Genomic DNA, 23,131 nt, shown 5'->3' on the forward strand with positions numbered 1-23,131 from the left:
TAAGGAGACACCTGTATCATGTCAGATATAGAGTTGAAATCTATTACATTGAGTTTGCATCCCAATATTACACTTTTTATGCATCACAGACTGAAATATAACAAAATCTTTTGACATAGAAACACCACATTTTCAGGGTTTGAAAAAAAGGATTAATTATGAAAAAAATATGAAAAACATTCCACCCTTGAGGCCAAGAGAGGGTGAATTTGGTCAATTGACTGCAGGGAAGGGCTACCAGTGGGATTTCTAATGTCATTCATATTTTCATATCCTGAGTGGCAGGGTGCGAGCATTCACGTGAGCGCACATGTACAGCACGCATGCAGGCGTGCACACAAACAAACACTTCCTTTTATGAATATTCATCTGCGTGGTAACCGATGACGACAGGTCAGGTTAATTCCACCAGATTGTCTCTTGGCCTCTTCTGCCGCCGACAAGCGTGCACTTCAGATAATGAAGGACGCCTGCCGTAAGACCAGTCTCATTTGAACCCTTGCCTCCCCAACCACGACACAGCCTTTAGTGAAACTGAGAGTTATGAACCTGGAGGGCTGCGCATCCTGCATGGCCATTCTCACCCATCTTTATGTGTTTTGAGAAGTTCACAAATAACACAGGAGTTTTTCTAAGCAGCCACACATCTCATAACTATACAGCTTCCATCTCAAAGTCTCGGCTTATTGTGATGTACATGAGATCAATCGTTCCTTATAATATCTTTGTTTTTGTTAACTTAAATGCAAATTTGACTTACAGTTAACATATGTTCAGTATATGTGGCCCGGGTGGGAATTGAACCCACAAGCACCACTGAGCCATCGGAACCTGGTTTGCCATATTAGGTTACCACTGGCATGTACAGTCCAAGCGTCGTGTGTGGAAGGTCCCAATGCCTGGAAGGACGCGTGACTTACTTGATGTTGTCGAGGCAACCCGAGTCGGGTTTGAGGATGGCGGTGTGGTGGAACATCTTGTACAGCGCGATGCCTAGGAAAATCACGTTGAGCTGGGAGAATGGAGTGAAAGAAAGGAGAGAGCATAGCTTGAGATGGAGTTTGTGTGTCGTAGATGATGTTTTCATTTATTTTTAAGTCGGGGAGACATTGTTAGAGCTAGTTGAGTATGTAGTGTAGGAACAAGATGCGGTTTTCCCACTTTGCCAAATAGAGCACAACATTATATGAACGTTGTATACAGTATCGCTACCACGTATGCACTGAGTGGTGCACTGAGCTCTTTCCATGAGAGACTGGCCAGGTGAATCCAAGTGAAATATATGACCCCTTACTGATGTCACTTGTTAAATCCACTTAAATCAGTTTAGATTAAATAGTAATGGACCAGCGGTAGCGCCATCTCAAAATAGTATGGCCCCCTCGAAATGACACCAATTGAATTGTAACTCATGACACACTGTGCTGGGGAAGTGACTAGCCCTTTTCTACGTCTCTTCTACTTATTCCCCATCCCCCGTCCCCCCCGTCCTAGAGGGACTACGATTCCAGAAGGAGTCAGCCTTTCTTAGTGGAAGTATTCTGGCTGTTACAGAGAAAAAGCATGAGTCATGAAGTGGAAATAATAGTGTTTTGTGATTTCAGAACATTGGAGCGTGTAGAAAGAGCATTAGACATGCATTTCGGGTTTTGAAAATATCTAAGTTAGGAATTAACCCGTGAGTGTGTGTGTGTGTGTGTGTATATTTTACCTCAGCCTATGTGGCTTCGGAGTGCCTGCTTGTGTGCCTGTGTCGGATTGTGTGTCCTCTCTCTGTGCCTCAAGGTACAAAGTAATAGTAAACCTAGTGTACGATTCTAGGTGGATGTTCTGGGTGAAAATCAATCATAAATCGTAGAGAGGCATCACTTGGTGACTGAATTCTAAGTGGAGGTCCTCTCTCCCTCAGCAAAGACATCTCTGTCAGTTGTGCGGCAAAGCGACTAACCGCAATACTTCACAGTTCACCTCCTCATCCATTTCCCACCATGACACATGACCAGCAGTGGCTCATACCCAACGGTGTTACAGAGGAAAGTGGATGTTCTCTCTGGACCATTGAAGCAGTGACCTGGGGGGCTAAATAGGGTTAATGAGATAGTACGGGAGTGGGGAAGTAGGGACGCTTACCATAATTATCAAGGTTGCCGGTCCTATGAAACTCCAAATGAAGTAAGTGTCCAGACGAAGCCAGCACCTGGAGGGGAGAAGAGAGAGTACATCATTTATGGAATATTATCATCATCATCATTATCATCATCTCCTTGTCTTGTTTGACCATCTCTGCTACATGAATACGGAGAATGTGTGAGAGGATAGTACAGTGGAGAAAGAGGGGGGAGGGGGAGGGAGGGAGAAATGGAGAAAGAGGGGGGAGGGGGAGGGAGGGAGAAATGGAGAGAGAGAGAAGGGGGTGGGGAAGAGGGAGGGAGAGAGAGAGAGAAGGGGGTGGGGCGGGGTAGAGAGAGGGCGAGAGAGAGAGAGCGAGCGGTATAAGGTGAGGCCAGCACACAGGACATACATCAACATGGAGGCTGGAATGACAAAGAGAAATGAGCACTTCAAAAACACAGTGCCGCAAGGGGGTAGGAGAGTTATGGCCATTGCATGAGGGTTTGGAGGGTGGGATTTTGGAGTTTCAGTGCCATAACTGCTTAAAGGGTGTGATGGTCACAACAGAGTTATCAAAGGACAGAGTAACAAAACTGTAAAGGTGGCTCGGGGGGGGGGGGGGGGTGACGTTTCCCCTATATACAGGTCCCCTCCCCAATCCTAAATTTAAAGCTAGAATCCTTAAATTGCTACATCCATTTTTGGCCTAATAAATGTATGATATATCCCCATTGATTCTTACAACTTGAGCTTAGCTCAAACCAAAATATACACTATTTACTTTTATTTCACTTTTTTACTTTTTTTGTTTGTAAACAGCGTAAATGTAAACAAACACTGTACAGCCTCAAAACATGGTTCAAACTATACATTTGATACCATGGATGGTCAGTCCTTCACTCTACGTCTCTGATATGATCCTGTCTGCAGCACCTCCGGGCTGGTATGTTAACATGCTTATTAGGCTTGAGGTCCATTCCATATCAGGAGTTGAATAGGAACACAGAAATACAGTTCATGCTTGGAAAAGTTTGCACAGAAAACAATGGAATAAATTCCATGCCCTCAACTGAATTCCATTCCCTTAATTGAATTCAATTTCCCACTCATTCCCTCATTAAGTAAAATGAAATTCAACTATCGAAACCATTAACCATTAGCACACTTTGACCTTTTTTACACTATTGTGCCGACCCAAACCATACTATGCTGGCTTTCGGGTGCATTTCCAGCAACTATAGGGGATGTGTCAGCAGGCCAGTGCAGTATGGCTCAGCTCAACTAGTGTGAAAAGGCCTATAGAGACCTAGAAGAACTGTTCAACCTCATCATGCTAAAGCTAGACTCGGCAAAATGACGTTGCAACGAGCAGCACTGGAGATTTTGAGATGAGCGAGATGCAGCACTTCGCCCACAAACAGTCACACACCGTATTGGCGCGTGTGCACGTGTTCACTTCATGCTGTTCAGAGCATGGTAGCCAGGGCCCCAAAACAGCAGAGAAGTTGAGCCTCGCGCTTCAATGCTCTTAGTTGTTGAGGATATTTACCCACTATGCGGTTTACTTTATGGATCTACGTCATATCGCGGAGTCCACCTTTAACCAATGAACCCCTCTTACAGTCCATTACCACATCAACACATGCGCTTGCTTCACTTCTCCGAGAGGTAGTCTAGGAGTTAAGAGCGTTGGGCCAGTAACCGAAAGGTCGCTGGTTCAAATCCCTGAGCTTGCAAAAGGTGAAGAGGGTATTGGGTTAAATGGGGAAGACACATTTTGGTTGAATGCATTCATTTGTGCAACTGACTATGTATCCCCTTTCCCATCACACCAATACAAGACATGGCAGTTACAGTACACTATTTGGCTGATTGAACTTGAATGGGCCCAGATATGATCACACAGGGCTGGATGCCGGATGAAGGCAATACTGGGACGACAAAAATGAAGCTGATACATGACCTGCTAGCTAAATTATTAATCGTTTCATCTCCGTCGCTGCTAGGTAGACCTCCATTTTTGGCCATCTGAAATGACAGCTTCTTACTCTGTCGTCATTCAGACTGACAAATAGGCAAAATGGAAGGGGCAACACTTTCTGTAATTCAACAGCATTTCAAGGCAGTTTGAGAGGACAGCACTTGGCTTCGGACAGTGCGGGCCATACTCGAACACTGGAAGGAAACGCAACAATGCAACTGGAGGTTTAATAATACTGTAATGTGTCACCAGTGTTCCCTCTAAGCTGCTCAATAACTGCCAGCCGGCACGAGATTGAACTTTACTAAAATGTACACCATCTTTCCTGGTTTTAAACAGATACATTTTCACATCTACTGTGGAAACTGGGATTGAATCAACTTAATAACGCTCCCTTTTAATGCAACAAACCAAATCTAACTTCAAGACTAAGTTGGTGGTTTTGATTTAGGCTGAGCCTGCTGAGGAGCCCAGTGGCATACCCTTGATCTATTTCATGGGCATAAGCGGTTTTTCCATCACCCTCTGTCAGTGTAGCTAGCCTAGATGCACATTTGAGATCACAGAGCAGAGCCGTGTGTAGCTGCGTGTGCACATTAGTTACTGAGTTTCTAGCCCGGTTATAGCTAATTTGGGTCAGCAATGAGGGAGTGATTGCTTCCTGCAAGAGCACGGAACGTGTAGATATCTAACAGTCTTTAACAAGCGAGTCAGATAAAGAGCTTTTTTTTGTGTCTTAAAGGGGCAGTGTCCTGTTTTGAGACAGGCTTGAATATGCAAATAAGCCAAAAGGAAGGGAGTATGAATTTAATTTGGTAAAGTGGTTTCTTGCATCATATAACACAATACAATATAATTTTCAGTCACCTACTTGGCCAATTGTGTTACAGATCATTTCTTAAATGTTATGAAGTGATTTGAGCTTTTAGACTAAAACATCAGCCCTAAAATGGTTAATGTCAAGCCATGCATAATGTTTTTAAAAAGCCTCATGAAATGTAGGCCTACATTGAACACCACATATTGGCAATTGTAGACGATATCATAGAAGACAACAGCTATAGGTGGAAATTTTTTGTTGATAGGCCACTATGATAGGTCTACATTATTCTCAAATAGCCGCAATAGCCTATGGCCACTGTCTGAAACTGTAACTTAACACTAGAACCACCTGGCCCTACAGCCTACCTTATAGAGAAGGTTGAGAAAGTCCTACTGAAAAAGTCTATAGCCTATTTTCGACACCACTTCCAGACTATGACGCATCAACATTCTAACAGTTTAATCAACACATTTGATATATGCTATTGGAACAATAATCATTAGGTTGTGTTTAAGAATGTCTTGGGTAACATTAGAATACTACAAAAATATTATTTAAAAGAACATAATTGCATTTTCATTAGTTTAGGTTACTCTAGGCCCCTCAAACTCAACTCTGGACATTGAAGTCAGTCTCACTGCATTTTTTCCCTTGTACCCTTCTAATCAAGGATGATTTAAATCTGGGATACCAGGTGGGTGAAATTAATGATCAGGTAGAACACCTGCAGGCTCCGGACTGCTGGTAAGAGCGGAATATACCTGCTCTAGCCTATAAGTAAAAAACGAAAATCAAATCACAAAGAAATCCTTATAATTTTGTTTTGGAAGGTCTAAAGAAACATTGTGGAAATAAGAAAATGTATTTGAAAAATCAGGATAGCATATTATGTTACCAATCTTTGCTTAGTAGCCAGAGCAATGCTGTCGTGCAAGTGCTGAATGGTAAGCGCTGATATTCTTCGAAAAAGTGATATTTTGAATTTTCAGAGTTATTTGACAGTGTCATAGAATGCAGAATATGCTCTTTCTGGTACTATATAGTACATTTTTACCTGCATGTGACTCTGAAGGAGGATTTGATCAAGTGATGCTCCTTCCCCTGCATATGTCAATTCCAAGCTGTGGCCATTTCTTCACGTACAATTTGACAACATAATATTTTCACTCATCAGACCATTGTAAAATCTAATTGGGTCTCTAGGCTAACTGTTATTATGTGTGAAATTAGTTTTGGTGTTGTTTAGTTTCTGTGTTGTTTAGGAGTAGTTTCGATGGGCCGGCTGTGCAGGCTGACTGGCATCGTTTGCTTCCGCTAGCTCATCAACATGGATAGAGTAAAATACATGTTTTGCAATTTTCGTTTGCCTTACAATACATATGATAAGTAATAGAGTTATAGTAAATAAAACAGTCCCTTAACAGCATCTATTTACAAAGTAAAACGTAAAAGAAAATATCAACCCACAAAGTGTACGGTGAAATGATTTGCTATAGAAACATGGGCGCCAACTCTGATAAATAGGCTTAACACACACTCATCATTACACTATTGTTGTTCTAAATTAAAAATCAACCTCTTCACTCTTTGCCATTCAGTAAGGCCTAATTTAATTTCAATTGTGAAGTTAAGTGCACAATTATTTCCTATTCAACTATTTATCATTCATTCAGCGAGGGGAGAGAGACGCATTAGCGCCTGGCCCGGGTACCAACGTCCTACAGCACATTGTCTTGGCGGGTTAAGTTGGGAAGAGGTGTGAGAAAATAAAACTGGTAAAAAGGCTCTAAATACCTTTCTGTTTGTGATTTTACAAGTCTGACAAATGAGCAATGTAAAATACAAACATTTAGGAAAAGTCAGGGAAGAGACAGGAAGTTGCTTTTCTTGGGGGGGGGGCGATTTTTTAATTGACAAAATCACTATGTCAGTGGCCGTTGGCCTATTGCGGTTCTCATGTTAAAGTGGGTACAGCTCAGCATTCACAGGTAACGCACGCCAGATGTTGCACAAAATGCTTGCAAAATGTATGTTTCCACTCACAAGACTTGAAATCTGCTCAGTGCCGAACATTCTGTGCCACCTCGAACACGGACTACAATAGTGAGTGTTCAGACATACATACTGAGTCCTGAAAAAAAATATTTATTTTCTTACATGAAATGGCCCTAGTGCAATATTCGCTCGTGTTTCAACCATATTAGGTGTCAGTAGCGTTATTAGACTACAGTCGCAGCTACAAGCTCAAATGCCTTGGCCGAGTATGTGCAATTACATCACACACCAACACGCTCTAGCACAGTTATGGTGCCAAAAGAGGCTTTGAAAGAAAATAAATACAGATGGGTTAGCTGACGTTGTCACGGAAACGATGCCCACGCTTCAATGGGGCAGAAGTCCATGAGTTGTTTTGATTCTGGATAGCTAACAACACTACTTTCCATTCACAGTTTTTATGCGAGTAAAGTCATACTGTATATTTGAAGAAAATCCAGACTATTGTGATGGAAACAGGATGTTTTGGTCCAATTTTGCATTTGAGCTCACCCTAACCCTTTTCCTAACATTAACCTAATTCTCCTAACCTGCTACGTTAATTATCCTAACCTGCTATGAAACGTAAAATCTGATGTTAATTTGACAAAAGCTTGATCCCTTCTAGCTATTAATGGCTACAAATGATAAGTTATGAAGAACTTCACAGGGTGGTGAAAGTGTACGGTGTGAGCTTGATGCTCCTTTCCCAAAAAATGTAATTCTGGTGACATGGTGATCGATGCTTGACTGACGTTTGACAAATAAAATCAACATAAGCATTTTTGTTCAGACCTCAAAAGTGGTCTCCTGGTTTAAGCATTGGTGTGGAGTTAAACCATCCAATTGTGTTATTTTTCTATTAAAAAAAGTGTGATTTTTAAGACTGGGAAAAAAAAGGTAGGAAAAAAATGGAAAGCTCACAAAAATTACGTAATTTGGGAGAAAAAAATGACTGAATAAGGCAACAAAATAATCCAGATTTTATAGAGCCCTACAAATGGCACCGCTCTATGGGCCCTGGTCAAAAGTAGTGCACCATATAGGGAATAGAGTGCCATTTGGGAAACAACCAGTGAGTGTGACTTTGGTGTTACTGAGACTTGACAATTCTCCCCGTGGCTCTTATCAAGGGATAAGAGGAGACGATGTAAACGCATGCGCATACCAAAATCTTCCTAAGTAGTCATTATAAAATATGCTGAAAGCTGATTTTTTTTTAAAGGGAAAGTGCTGTCATTTCTGGAGAATACTCAAGCCAGCAATCCTCCGACTATCTGCATGTTCTCCTCTCCAGTCATGTCAGGGTTCTGTTTTGATTTTTGAGCGTATCCATTTTTCCCATGTGCCGGCCTGACACTGAGTTGGCGGCAGCCTCCTCTGATCTTCTTGGTTACGACGCAAAGAGAATAGAAACCCAGGTAGCGTTTTGTCTCCCAACGTCTAGTGTTGCATACCCGCATCGGTGACACTGATACACAGCAACTTGGCACATTAGTTTAGCTCAGAGACACTTTGGAGAGAGGGGGAGAGACGTTTAGGTTCTCTCGAGACAAGAGAACCTAAAGAGACTTAAAGTCACGCGTGAGGACATGAGGGGCTCCACGTATGCCAAGGTGTCTAAACGCAGTTTATCTGTTGCAAAATAAAAACATTATTAAATGTCAGCTAAATGATCAAGTTAATTATTTAGGGTGAAATGTGGGCTATGTGGCTTTTTGGTAAGGCATTAAATGAGTTCACCTCATGGTATATGATTTACAGTAGAATAGTATATACCCCAAACCTAGGGCTTTTTAAAAATGAATAAATTCACTGTTCATACAGAGATATTGTCCCCAACAGCTAACACAATCTAACATTAGTCTAAGAATACTGTGGCAACGTAGACTAGACTAATTTCGGTAAAGAGTTGAAAATAACAGATTGTGGAATCAATTGGAACATGCTGCTATTCAAGGAACAGAAACACTTATAACACACTTACTGTTTAACTCCTGAGCGAATTAGACCCATAACAGCCTAAATGGAACTACGCGAGGGCATGTAACACAAAACAATGCTTTTCATTATGTTCTCTGTCACTGGACTCACTTAGAGATGTGACTAAGCAAAATCTCAGTGGCCATTTTGAATTTGTAAAGTGTGACACTTTCTCCTCAGTTAACAGGACAACCCATGGTCATGTTTTTATTGCTCAAATGATTATCTTCCGATTCTAGGTGGAATATTGAGCTGTGTGATGCCCAAACCCCTCCATCTCTAGCTGAGCATGTCACGCCCTGCCCCCCCCCCCCCCCTATCTCTCACAGTTGCGTATAATTGTTCCACCGGTGGCTAGAATTTTATTATTCACATGGTGCTGTGGCGACAGGCAGTGGCAGCTATCGTCTCAATCCATCACCAAGAAATGTGGCTCCTGCTACACACAAATGTCTAGTGTGTGTGTGTGTAAGTATACACTACCATCCAAAAGTTTGGGGTCACTTAGAAATGTCATTGTTTTCCATGAAATGAGTTGCAAAATGAATAGGAAATATAGTCAAGATGTTGACAATGTTAGAAATAATGATTCTTAATTGAAATAATAATTGTGTCTACAAATCCTCCATTTGAAGAAATTACAGCCTTGAAGAACATTGGCATTCTAGTTTGTCAATTTGTTGAGATAATTTGTTGAGATTTCACCCCATGCTTCCTGAAGCAAGTTGGATTGGCTTTAATGTTTTAATTTTACCTTTATTTAACTAGGCAAGTCAGTTAAGAACAAATTCTTGTTTTCAATGACAGCCTAGGAACAGTGGGTTAACTGCCTTGTTCAGGTGCAGAACGACAGATTTTTTTTTAACCTTGTCAGCTCAGGGATTCGATCTTGCAACCTTTCGGTTACTAGTCCAACGCTCTAGCATCCTGGAGTCGACTCTTCACTGTTGACATTGAGACTGATGTTTTGCGGGTACTATTTAATGAAGCTGTCGGTTGAGGACTTGTGAGGCATCTGTTTCTCAAACTAGACACACTAATGTACTTGTCCTCTTGCTCAGTTGTTCACCAGGGCCTCCCACTCCTCTTTCTATTCTGGTTAGGGACAGTTTGCGCTGCTCTGTGAAGGCAGTAGTACACAGCGTTGTGAGATCTTCAGTTTCTTAGTAATTTCTCGCATGCAATAGCCTTCATTTCTCAGAATAGACTGACGAGTTTCAGAAGAAAGTCCATTGTTTCTGGCCATTTTGAGCCTGTAATCGAACCCACAAATGCTGATGCTCCAGCTACTCAACTAGTCTAAAGAAGGCCAGTTTTATTGCTTCTTTAATCAGAACTGTTTTCAGCTGTGCTATCTTAATTGCAAAATGGTTTTCTAATGACCAATTGGCCTTTTAAAATGATAACCTTGGATTAGCTAAAACAAAGTGCCATTGGAACACAGGAGTGTTGGTTGCTGATAATGGGCCTCTGAACACCTATGTAGATATTCCCTATTTCCACCTACAATAGTCATTTACAACATTAACAATGTCTACACTGTATTTCTGATCAATTTTATGTTATTTTAAATGGACAATCTTCGCCCAACAGGTAAAACCTTTAGGAACTGACTTATAGTATTTCTTCCTGCTCTAAGGAGATAGCTGACCAGTCACAACAGCTCAAAGGAAAAGGTTGAACTCTGATCTCTCAGGAGACACAACCAAGGTCATGTGGTGTGTCTATCAAAAGTTTCCCCATGATGTTGGGCGGGAAAACGCCCAACTCTTCTGTAACACAGGCAAACAATAAAGTATAGACTTTTATCCCTACTCTTAAATACATTTGAAATGACAACATATTGCGTGAAGGTATTATTAATAAATGTGTACTTCTATATATCTACTCTGTAAAATGTGTACTTTTATATATCTACTTTTCTAAATACACATTAGTACATATTACATATCTGGTATCATTGCGTTCTAGAATGTAAGACAAACACTTTGGAAACAATTTAATATGTACAATAAGGGCCTAATAGTCTTTTTTTATGTCTTATTTACAAGTCACTCTGACACAAAGCGGGATGGGGAACTCCCCATCTCCCTTGATGTCTGAGGCCATCGGATAAAGAGTCACACCCACCCTAATAAAAACTGCTCTCTGGCAGTTGGAAATTCAGTGGAAAACTCAGCCAAAAGACAGACGAATGGAGAATTGAATCGATTTGGAGGAGAAAGAGACTTGTCTTGCAGGAGGGAGAGAGGAAAGTAGGCATGACAAAGAATTGTCAGTCTTGGACTGATACAGAACTCTAGGAAACGGCCTCTGAACTCAGAGGCACGTCTTCCTCACGAAGAATCGGAGATGGAACACTTACCAGGAATTAAGAACAATGGACAGACTTAGCTGAAGAACGAATGGCCCACAAGAGTGGGTTCTTGGACATCTTCATAGCTTGTGTGCAACACAAAGCTGACTGCACCAATAGACGGTACCGACGCAGGTCGATGAGAAAGACAGAGAGAGGAATCTGACCATTGACTCAGTAAATTACATTCTCTGTGTTTCCTTCTTGAATATTCGTCATTGCAAAATTATAATCTTAATAGATGAATCATAGTCTTTGTTTCTTTTCATTGTGTGTTTGTTTCTCTGGCGTAACAATAAATCCTATATTTATTAAATGTGGTTCTCTCTTGCTTTGCCAAATGCTGGCTCTAATACAATTAAAGACCTTATGTATCCTTTAAGATTGTTGATATGAGACTTGATGAACGAAGGCTAAACTACTAATCAGAGTTTCAAGTTAATTGTTCCCTTTGAATTAAAACGATTAATGGCGCCCGTATACCACATTATTAATTTGAAACAGTAGGCAAATTAATGATTTAATGAAGTCACCAATTATCACCAATTATTAGACCACTACAGTTCCTACAGTGACATGTACGATAAACATTTTGTGAAAACCTCTATTGCTGTTTTTTTTGTATTTTTTTCCCTCCAGATTGGCTACATATTTAGTGAGAGAGGAACAGTTTCTCTCTACTTCTGCTCTGTGTCATTGTTAGGACCGCTGGTTTATATTTCAGAGAGAAGTGCGAGAGCAAATCAAATCATTTCTCCAGTGTCTTCAGCGGGGAAACATAAGAACGTATGACAATTACATTCCCGACGGCTCCCTTTCTCGCTCCGGCTCCGTCTAGTGCCTCATCTCTCCATCTATTGATCTCATGCTCAGTTGTACAGGAGTTACGTAAATGCTGAAGACGCTAACCACAATGGCTTGACATTCACACAGCTATGGCTTGCATTTGCCACCGTTAGACATTTTGTTCAGGTCAGCAGAAGTTCTGCGTTAGAATAACCGTTCGGGAGTGACGAGGAGCATTAGTTGTTGCAGCAGTTATTGCAATTATAACGACCACCGCACACTGTTTTTATTCAATGAAATTAGTCAACTGATTCAGTGCGGTTGTGTGAATTAACCTGAACAAATACATTTGGAAATAAACCAAATTTAGTGTCAAGATAGTTGTTCCTGGTCAGAAGAAAAACTCCTACGTGCCCTTGTTTTAGTCTACCAGATGTTTCTCGTTCAGGTCAGGTGTTCAGGAAACCCCTCTATCATGGAGTCATCTGGGCTGATCTAGGATCAGTTTTGCATGGAGAGGGAGGGCACCTGATCCTAGATCAGAACTCCTAATCTGAGATGCTGAGATGAATATAGATTCTGATTTAGAACGGCACAGCAGAACGGCAGAAGAACGGCAGAAGAACTTCCACCATGCTCTCAAAAACCAAACAGAACGGCACAGCAGAACGTCACTACGTCTAGACAGCCGGTAAACAAATAAACACTAACAGCAGTGGACCACCCTGCCTACACAACAGCCATAGTGAACATATCACAACCATATTGGAATAGTTCAGATATGGCCGTCAGCCTGGTATTGTGTGCCATCAGAAGGTGCTGGTCGTATGGACGACAACATGTTTGAACGAGCCATTATTTCAATACGTTGACTACAATAAGTTAACACGTTATTGTTTCCCCAGTTACCGATTCTCGAGAATTGCTTCCCAAATTCGTCCTTAGGACAACCCTGACGTTTCACACATTTGTTCAATTGCAACCCCATTTGAATCCGGTGTGCCAGTACAGAAAATATCAAATAAAGGAACACGCAGTGCTTGAGGAGAGATTTGAGCAACACTGCTTTAGAATGTACACCTTAGGAATGGGTTAATGGTGGGCATGGTTTAAATAACGGGGTTCTTACGGTCAACGTTATAATGGTATGGTTCTAAAGCCGTGGTTCCATTTCCGGTAAATACTCACACTCGGTCCGTGCCATAGCTGCGGTAGTCCACGGCGGCAGACACGGCCACGATGAGCGCTGGCACACCGTAACCCACCAGGTAAAAGTAGCGTTTGCGCGAGTGCTCGCTCTCGAACACCTCCACCAGCATAATGTAGAGCTGCACGCCCTCCAAGAACATCCAGGTGAAGGCCGCCAGGAAGAAGAAGTGGAGCAGGGCAGCGAACACAGCACAGGCAATCTGAGGGGAAAGGTGACACGGTACAAGGTCAAGTTCAAAACTTGAATGGGTTTGGCTTAGACACAGTGGGGCAAAAACCATATGCAGAACGCACACACACACACACACACACACACACACACACTTTCATTCATACTTGTAACGACTGTAATTGATCAGATTATTGAAGCAATTGGTCATACCCGGGGTACTTTGTTCAGCGGTCATTGAAATTGGTTCAATTAAACGACTGTCAGGACCAGTGGCCATCAATGCAATTCAGGAGAGAGTGATCTTTAAAACTGCCCACTGAATCAAAACCATCACATCTAATGAGTAGAGGGCAAAAGCAGTGTGAAAACTCTAAGATAATATACATGTTGCTTAGTCATCCATACTCTAGGGTTCACATTTATGACAACAAGTGTGTGTGTGTGTGTGTCTGCCACTGTTCTAATTGTGCAAAATTCCTTACCTTGGAAACTACAGCTCTCTCTCTCACACACACACACACACACACACACACACACACACACACACACACACACACACACACACACACACACACACACACACACACACACACACACACACACACACACACACACACACACACACACACACACACACACACTTTCATTCATTAACACAAAGTGAGAACCTCAAACTACTTCTCTCACCCCCCCTCCTACTGCACCCTTTTGGGGGTTGACATATTGATCGCCTAATCCAGATTACCCACAGCATTTAGAGATCAGTCTACTGCTCCACGACGGGAGGGCTATTGCAGTGGGGGGTGGAAAGGGGAGGCTGGGGTGAGGGTGTATGTGGTTCTTTGATAGAAACATTGGAGCTTGAGCTGTGTCAGGTGAAGTAACAGGGTAGAACTGGGGAGAACCAGGGGGACTGGGGAGAACCAAGAGAACCAGGGGGAGAACTGAGAGAACCAGGGGGACCGAGAGAATCAGGGTGAGAACCAGGGGGACTGAGGGGAGAGGCTAGATGAGGGCAAAGGTCAGGGTTGACTAGCAAAGGTATCCCATGGTGTTGATTATCATTGCTAGTTGAAAGGATACATGAAAGATGTTTGTTCGCTGAGCACATTTTATATTTCTCTCCTTTATACACGTGATTGACCTATACCATCAATACATTCCATACATTACATTCCAATAAATTGATGAACAACATTGTTATGAGTGGCACACACACATAACCGTGGATACTTAAAGCTTCAATGCACTCATGTTCTCATGTTCAGATGAGGCATTCGAATCGGGGTAATTATATTGGTTTTAAACTCTAGAGGAAACAGATACATTCAACTACCTGCAACCTTCACTTCTTTAAATTATGATAGCAGACAATTTTCCCATGAACCTGGAATCCTTGCTAATGTTGACTAGCACAAATATGATATAGCATCTACAGATCCATTGTACTTGAGCGGTTCACCCTTCAAATACACAGATGCCCTAGGAAGTGCATCGAGGTACACTCAAACCTTAATGTTCTGCTCAGACTACTGAATTGCTTTCTCGAGTGGAGCTGGCCCTCAAGAGACGAGAGAGCCACGGTGAAGCGCACGCTGAATGCTTAAGTATCCGACATGCTTTTGAAATATTTAACTGCAATAGGAAGATGTGAGCAAAACAGTTCATAAGGGTTAAGGTCAAAAGCTGATGGATTTCCTAAATTCCTGTCTCAGCTTATGCTGGTTTTCTACTATAATTTCTAGCGTCTTACTAGGGTTGTTGGGTGAACAGAATAACTTGGAAGCAAAAGTTAAACATAAGGAATGAAACTGGTTATATGGTTAACTATCTAGCCGTTACCAGTGGGCCAACTCTATTGAAGCCCTGGTTACCATAGTGAGACTCACTCGTTGTATAATAGGCAATTGGGCACAGAACCATGTCTAATTTAGACCTGAGGAACCAGGTGTGCAACCTCTCTGGCCAATCAGTAACACTAATGAATCAAACGCCAGGTTGAAATGAAAACATGTGGGCACTTTGGCCCTTCAAGCACTAGAGAGCTGACACCCTGGATGCATTTCAATAGTCTAACGTGGCTCCCTCTCCTCGCCTCCTTTCCCTGATCAGAACTGATTTGGGAGACAGGTGACAGATCCCAAATAGACTTTGTTGCCTTCACCTATCCTGCATGTTCAGAATAGAGCATATAAAGATGACAAGAAAAGGGAGCAACTTTAGACTACTGAGATGAAGCCCCCTGACACGCCTCCCTCTGTCAACCACTGGGACCTTCGGGGGCTTAAATACCAAAATGCATGAGACATGCTTGATGCAGGTGTGTGGCGGAGTCTATCACAAGTAGAAACCTCCCCAAATGGTCAGACAAACAGAGCAACACCACCCTAGACCCGCCACTAACACACTGCTGCCATTGAAAACAGATTGAGTCGGCTGTGTTTGTTGAGCATCATCTGTCCGGCTTAGGCGTGTTCTTACCGGTTGGTCAGCTCGGTTGATGCCCACCAGGAAGAGGGACTCTGCAATGAAGAGGCTGATGCAGAGGTTCTTGTGGATGGTGTTGCGGTCGCTCTGGAGGCCCCGGAAGAAGCAGAAGGTGAACAGGCTGATGAGCAGGCAGACCAGGGAGAGCAGAATGCCAACCCATGTGATCACATCCAGCAGCAGGTCATGGACCGGGTCAGTATTCTGGGAAAGTGTAAAAAAAAAAAAAAAGAAAGAAAGATTTTAAGTATTTTATTAGACATATGTAAAATACATATAGGAGTTGCCTCAACCACTTAAGTACCACAATAGATGCATTAAAATGACCAAGGCACAATCAAATCCACAGATTTATTTCCATTGTGGTACTCGTTATTATCGAGGAAATGCATTAGATGAGATTACTGTAATTTCTCACAATTCTTTAGGGTATTTGTGTTGCAACATTCTAACGACACTGTATTGAATCAAGATATCCCTGGCCAAAATGATTGTTCAGATGACAATATGATTCCAATCTGTTTTAGTTAGTACTGGCTATAGCCTCGTTTTCTTTTATTTTTTTATTGTATAACTTGAATTTGTTCATTACTTTAGTATATTTAGAAAACATTTGACTAACTCTATTTCTTGAACTGCATTATTGGTTAAGGGCTTGTAAGTAAGCATTTCACAGTAAGGTAAACACGTGTTGTATTGGGTGCATGTGACAAATACAATTTGAGTTGATATGTTATATTCACTAATACATACAAAACTAGATGAAACTGCCGTTCGGTAGGGCCACCCCTCAACCTCTTCAGGAAATTACCTAGCTGTCACAGACAGGACCACAGATGGTGATGTGGAAATGGCACGAAAATGTGTCACCAAGGTTTTTTGGCAAGGTAACAAAATGAGCCACGTCATAGAAAGGGTCACAGGTGGCTGTGAAAGGCACTATAGGTAATTTATTCAACCGCACTACAGTCAATCAATGTCATCACTGCTTTTAGTCAATGGTTTTTTTAAAGGATAAATTCCCTAGCAATAAAAAAAGCACCCTTCTGATGGCAGATACCTGTATAAATACAGGTACAGGAAATAAGCAGGCACTATGCGACAACAGCAACAATCAAAGGGAATTTACAGTAAACCATAAGTCAGTGCACTAAAGGACTACTTAAATGAACCACAAAAAAAAGTAACACATTCTGAAATGGCAATTCTTTCAGTGTGACAATTCTTTCAGTGTGACAATTCTTTCAGTGTGACAATTCTTTCAGTGTGACAATTCTTTCAGTGTGACATGTTCCATTTTCCATGTATCATGCCCTCTCAAATACATTCATATTGGTGCACGATCACAACTGTACACCTGCCTAGACCATATGTGATCTGACTATGTATATTGTACTACATATAGTGCATTCGGAAAGTATTCAGACCCCTTGACTTTTTCCACATTTTGTTCCGTTACAGATTACATTGTTTTTCGCATCAATCGACACACAATACCCCAAAATTGCAAAAAGAAAACAGGTTTAGACATTTTTGCAGATGTATTACAAATAAAAAAAAAACAGAAATATTTACATGTATTCACACTTTACTATGAGACTCGAATTTGAGCTCAGGTGTATCCTGTTTCCATTGATCATCCTGGAGATGTTTCTACAACTTGATTGGAGTCCACCTGTGGTAAATTCAATTGATTGGACATGATTTGGAAAGGCACACGCCTGTCTATATAAGGTCCCGCAGTGCATGACTGAGCAAAAACCAAGTCAATTCGAAGTTATTGTCCGTAGAGCTCAGAGACAGGATTCTGTCGAGGCACAGATCTGGGGAAGGGTATCAAAACATGTCTGCAGCATTGAAGGTCCCCAAGAACACAGTGGCCTCCATCATTCTTAAATGGAAGAAGTTTGGAACAACAAAAACTCTTCCTAGAGCTGGCCGTCTGGCCAAACTGAGCAATTGGGGGAGAAGGGCCTTGGTCAGCGAAGTGACCAAGAACCCGATGGTCACTCTGCCAGAGCTCCAGAGTTTCTCTGTGGAGATGGTTGTCCTTATGGAAGGTTCTCCCATCTCTGCAGCACTCCACCAATCAGGCCTTTATGGTAGAGTGGCCAGATGGAAGCCACTCCTCAGTAAAAGGCACATAACAGCCCACTTGGAGTTTGCCAAAAGCAATTTAAAGAACTCACACCATCAGAAACAAGATTCTCTGGTTTGACGAAACCAAGATTGAACTCTTTGGCCTGAATGCCAAGCGTCAGACCTGGAGGAAAACTTGTACCATCCCTACGATGATGCATGGTGGTGGCAGCATCATGCTGTGGGGATGTTTTTCAGTGGCAGGAACTGGGAGACTAGTCAGGATTGAGGGAAAGATGATCGGAGCAAAGTACAGAGCGATCCTTGATGGAAACTTGCTCCAGAGCACTCAGGACCTCAGCCTGTGGCGAAGGTTCACCTTCCAACAGGACAACAATCCTAAGCACATAGCCAAGACAAGGCAGGAGTGGCTTCGGGACAAGTCTCTGAAGAGCCCAGACCTGAACCCGATCAAACATCTCTGGAGAGACCTGAAAATAGCTGTGCAGTGATACTCCCCATTCAACCTGACAGAGCTTGAGAGGATCTGCAGAGAAGAATGGGGGAAACTCCCCAAATACAGGTGTGCCAAGCTTGTAGCGTCACTCAAGACTTGAGGATGTATTCGTTGCCAAAGGTGCTTCAACAAAGTACTGAGTAAAAGGTCTGAATACCTATGTAAATGTCATTGTTTTTCAAAAAAAAAAAAAAAATGTAAAAACCTGTTTTTACTTTGTCATTATGGGGTATTGTGTGTAGATTGATGCGTGAAAAAAAATATGATTTCTGACATTTTTGAATAAGGCTGTAACGTAACACAAAATTAGGAAAAAGTCAAGGGGGTCTGAATACTTTCAGAATGCACTGTATACTGTATATAGTGATGCTGTGCTATTTGAGATGATATGCAAGACACATTTCCAGAAAGAGATAAAAAAAATAAAAAAACATGTGCATAGAGATTTGTGCTTGCAACCTCATAAGGATAACATCCACACACAGAAGACACACCAATTGATTTAAACACACTGTTCAAAAGCATGCAGTGCTTCTTGATTACCATAAAATTCCCTTCTGGCACCGTTTTTGCCCTCATCAATCAATTATGGCCTAATCAATACCACGCAGACCATAGTTTCATTAAGATGCAATGCCCACGTTCTGCTTAGTCAGCACGTTTAGATGAGGACCTCATCCAAATTATATTGGTTATTAGTTTTTAAGGAATGCTGTGGATAGTTGGCAACTCAAGTACCAACCAAATACACACATGGATCTTGAAAACCACCTGCTCTGGGGGGGGGGGGGGGGGGTGAAAGCTGATCTAGGATCAACTTCCTCTCCCTCAATCCTAACCATTAGTTGGTGGAAATGCAAAACTCACCCAAGATCAGCATCTAGGGGAAACTTCACCCTTCACCATTTGGCTCTAACATCATCATTTGTCACTAAAGTCATCATAACTCTCCAGGACACACACCTAAAATATATTCAAGATAAATGTGAAAACGTGATGCGTTCCCAAGAAACTAAGTCTCTTATGTCTAGAAAACCAGGCAATTAAGCATCCGAGACATCGTCATTTATTAACATAACATATTTACTGCCAACCAAACACTGGTCAGCTTCAGACACTCCTCATTCCCCCACATAATTCTCTTCATTCTCCCACCAGTAAGCATTCACTTCAAGGCTTTGTTCAAAAACACTTCAAAGAAAACTGGTATCCGTGGTATCCGCCGTCAAACTGACTGCTGTCCCTGCTGGGCTCGACGTTTCCGGACTCGACTACGCATGAGTAGTAATGAGGATCACAGAGGTAACACAATAGGAATAGAAAAAGCTTTTCTTCTCCATAGCCTTTAGCTGTGATGAACATGATTGCACATTTGATTTACTTGCAGTGTTTCCTGAGGATGTACGTTTTGCAGAGCAGGTATTCAATCACTAGAAACGTGTGTGTTTGTGTGTGTGTGTGTGTATGTGCAATTCTAAAGGCTTACACAATATTCCTCAAGGACAATATCAGTGAGTCGCAAATAGAGGATGCGCTCATCACTGTTTCCTTACAGAAAACACACAGTATATATTTTCACCCAAACGAGCACAGCCTTTAAATCAAACTTCCACTCGAGTCAGCAGTATGATTCTCCACAGGGGGCGGGGTGAAAGGCTAGAGCAACCAGGGGGGATTTTTTTGCAGCAAGGGGATCTTGGTAGGAAACGACACACAAAAGGCCTGTTTAACGGGTGCGCGGAGGACGGGCTAACGCTAGCGGGGAGAGAGAAGAGAACAGATGCTGATCATTAAGGGGCTGCTGTACAATAACAGTCGACCCGCTACCCTGAGCCTCTTGATTCTCATGCCTGATGAGCCGTAGTGTATACATCAGGGGGGGGGGGTGAGCTGTGTGTGTGTGTGTGTGTGTGTGTCTCTGTCGGTCTCTGGTCCCCCTTTGCTACAAAGGCATCTCATGAGCTGGGTGGTGGCAGATGCAGATTGTTTGGAAAAGGGGGCCTAGGGTAGGTTGAGCTAGCGAGTTGTGCCATGGCTTCAGTCTCTATCCATCACAATCTCTTCCTCGATATGGAGAGGGGGTGCTGGGTAAAAAAGAGAGGGAGGTCTAGGATGCATCCACACCTGTATGATGGATCTACTGCAGTGACATCTCTTTGTTCTGGAAGGGTGGATGATCGCTAAGGCGACACCGGCCACAAATGTATCCCTACGATGAAGGCCCTTTTCTGGGGTTTCGCCCGGGATGGCAGCTGGCTGTCGCACACTACCGCCACAGAGCCACGGTGGCTCAACCTCAACACTCCTCTCCTTTAACAGGCGCCCGTGGCGGGAAGGGGCACGGGGTCCCCAAAGCAGCGGACTAACTCGCTCCAAAATTCACTCTGTGTCGTGGGTGGCCACCGAGTCATACCAGTGGATATGTTACTTACTAGGGCGGTACGCGCCTTGTGCACATTCGATTTCTCTTCCAATCTCTCCCGTCACACTTTTTTATTTCTTGAACACACATATTTTTCATTCCAGACAGATGCCTGGGGAGATTGGGTTTGTCCCTGATCTGCTACCGCGAGGCACAACATATGGCCTGCTGTTACCAGGAAATCAGACAGTGGACAAAACACTAAGAACACCTTCCTTATTATTGAGTTGTACCCCCTTTTTGCCCTCAGTACAGCCTCAATTCGGCGGGGCGTGGACTCCACAAGTTGTCGAAAGCGTTCCACAGAGATGCTGGCACATGTTGACTCCAATGCTTTCCACAGTTGTTGTCAAATTAGCTGGATGTCCTTTGGGTTGTGGACCATTCTTGATACACACGGGAAACTGTTGAGCGTAAAAAACCCAGCAGCGTTGCAGTTCTTGACACACTCAAACCAGGAATGGCACACATACCCAATCGATGTCTCAATTGTCTCAAGGATAAAAAATCCTTCTTTAACCCGTCTCCTCCCCTAATCTACACAGATTTTAAGTGGATTTGAGAAGTGACATCAATAATGTCATGGAAAGAGCAGGTGTTCCTAATGTTTTGTACACTCAGTGTACATGTCAACTGCATTCCCTGTTGCCCTATGCCCTGACACCTCCAATCAAGTCCATCCAATCAGATATCAAACTATAGCAAATGAATTGCCGTTGAGACCCTTCATCCTAAAAGGGGTGCCTCCACTGGGCTCTGGACGTGTCAAGATCATGTGGACCAATGGGAGAGAGAAGATAAGCTTCCTTCCTTGATATTCCTCAAAGAACAGCTCACAGCATGATGCCAATCCAATTAAAATGCATAAATCTACCTGGATGACACAGAGAGAGAGAGAGAGAGAGAGAGAGAGAGAGAGAGAGAGAGAGCATGCTTCAGTCATAAAATATGGTTAGGCAGGGCAAATGTTGTAGTAAGGGTATCAGTAGTCCTACTGAGGGGTGTCGTGTGGCGCTTTCACGTATGGGCAAGGATTTACGATCTGTATGGGACGAAGAGAGGGTAGCAAAGAGGGCACATGAATCAGGGATCTCGAATCATTCATCAGGTTTAAAGGGCCAGGAGGAGACCTTGACGTTTCCATTCAGTGCATGTGCCTAATAGAAACGTACAATGTCCTCAGCGACAATAACCGTGATATAATGCCGGCAGTAGACTATGTATGCGGCCTCCTAAAGTGGAATGCGTTCAGATAGCAGTCGGGACGTTGATCTATCCAACATCATTTTTTCCTTATAGGATGAGATGGAGTTAGACCCCAAATCTGCCGGTGACCATGTGCTTGTCCACAATCCCAACATAGCACAGTTTAGTTCGTATAATTACCTGGGTGTAAATATGGACAATGTGCTGAGCTGGAAGATCGAAGTGGAGAGTGTCTGCTGCAGACTACATCGCCTCTATTTCCTACGTAGACTCAGGGTAATTGGAGTTGAGGGTAATTGGAGTTGACCAGAAACGAAAGCTCCTGTTCTACTATGCGGTCATAGAGAGTATCCTGAGATATAGTTAACAGATCGTTATCAGATTATTATTTCAGACCCCTCCCATGTCCCTCCTCTGACTCTGGCAGACGCTATAGGGTCCCTCCTCTGACTCAGGCAGACGCTATAGGGTCCCTCCTCCGACTCTGGCAGACGCTATAGGGTCCCTCCTCTGACTCAGGCAGACGCTATAGGGTCCCTCCTCCGACTCTGGCAGACGCTATAGGGTCCCTCCTCTGACTCTGGCAGACGCTATAGGGTCCCTCCTCTGACTCAGGCAGACGCTATAGGGTCCCTCCTCCGACTCAGGCAGACGCTATAGGGTCCCTCCTCTGACTCAGGCAGACGCTATAGGGTCCCTCCTCTGACTCAGGCAGACGCTATAGGGTCCCCACATGTAAGCTGAACAGGTATAAGCACTCCTTCACTCCCATGACCATCAAATACCTGAACAGCAACAAGTAAAGCTGAGGGAATATGCTAAGGATTATGTGGCTGTATGAGAAGTGTATGGTGATATGGGTAATGTATGTATTAAGTTGAGAGTGTAACGTACAGTCTCAATTTTGTATACAGCAGTATTTAACCTTTAGTTAACCAGGGAAGTCAGTTAAGAACAAATTCTT

General features: G+C 42.8%; 1 protein-coding gene across 2 annotated transcripts in view; it reads right to left on the reverse strand.

The window, feature by feature from the left end:
• Positions 1-23,131, reverse strand: part of LOC139378979 (adhesion G protein-coupled receptor L3-like) — a 300,766-nt gene that overhangs the window by 24,070 nt on the left and 253,565 nt on the right. For both annotated transcript variants that reach the window (XM_071121642.1, XM_071121641.1), the window contains exons 15-18: positions 15,938-16,147; positions 13,264-13,484; positions 2,131-2,197; positions 921-1,012 (exon numbers count right to left, since the gene is read on the reverse strand). In XM_071121642.1, the coding sequence (XP_070977743.1) occupies positions 921-1,012; positions 2,131-2,197; positions 13,264-13,484; positions 15,938-16,147 (590 nt within the window). The remainder of the gene's footprint in view (positions 1-920; positions 1,013-2,130; positions 2,198-13,263; positions 13,485-15,937; positions 16,148-23,131) is intronic.

This window comes from Oncorhynchus clarkii, chromosome 21 (genome assembly GCF_045791955.1).
Source record: "Oncorhynchus clarkii lewisi isolate Uvic-CL-2024 chromosome 21, UVic_Ocla_1.0, whole genome shotgun sequence".
Taxonomy (NCBI): domain Eukaryota; kingdom Metazoa; phylum Chordata; class Actinopteri; order Salmoniformes; family Salmonidae; genus Oncorhynchus; species Oncorhynchus clarkii.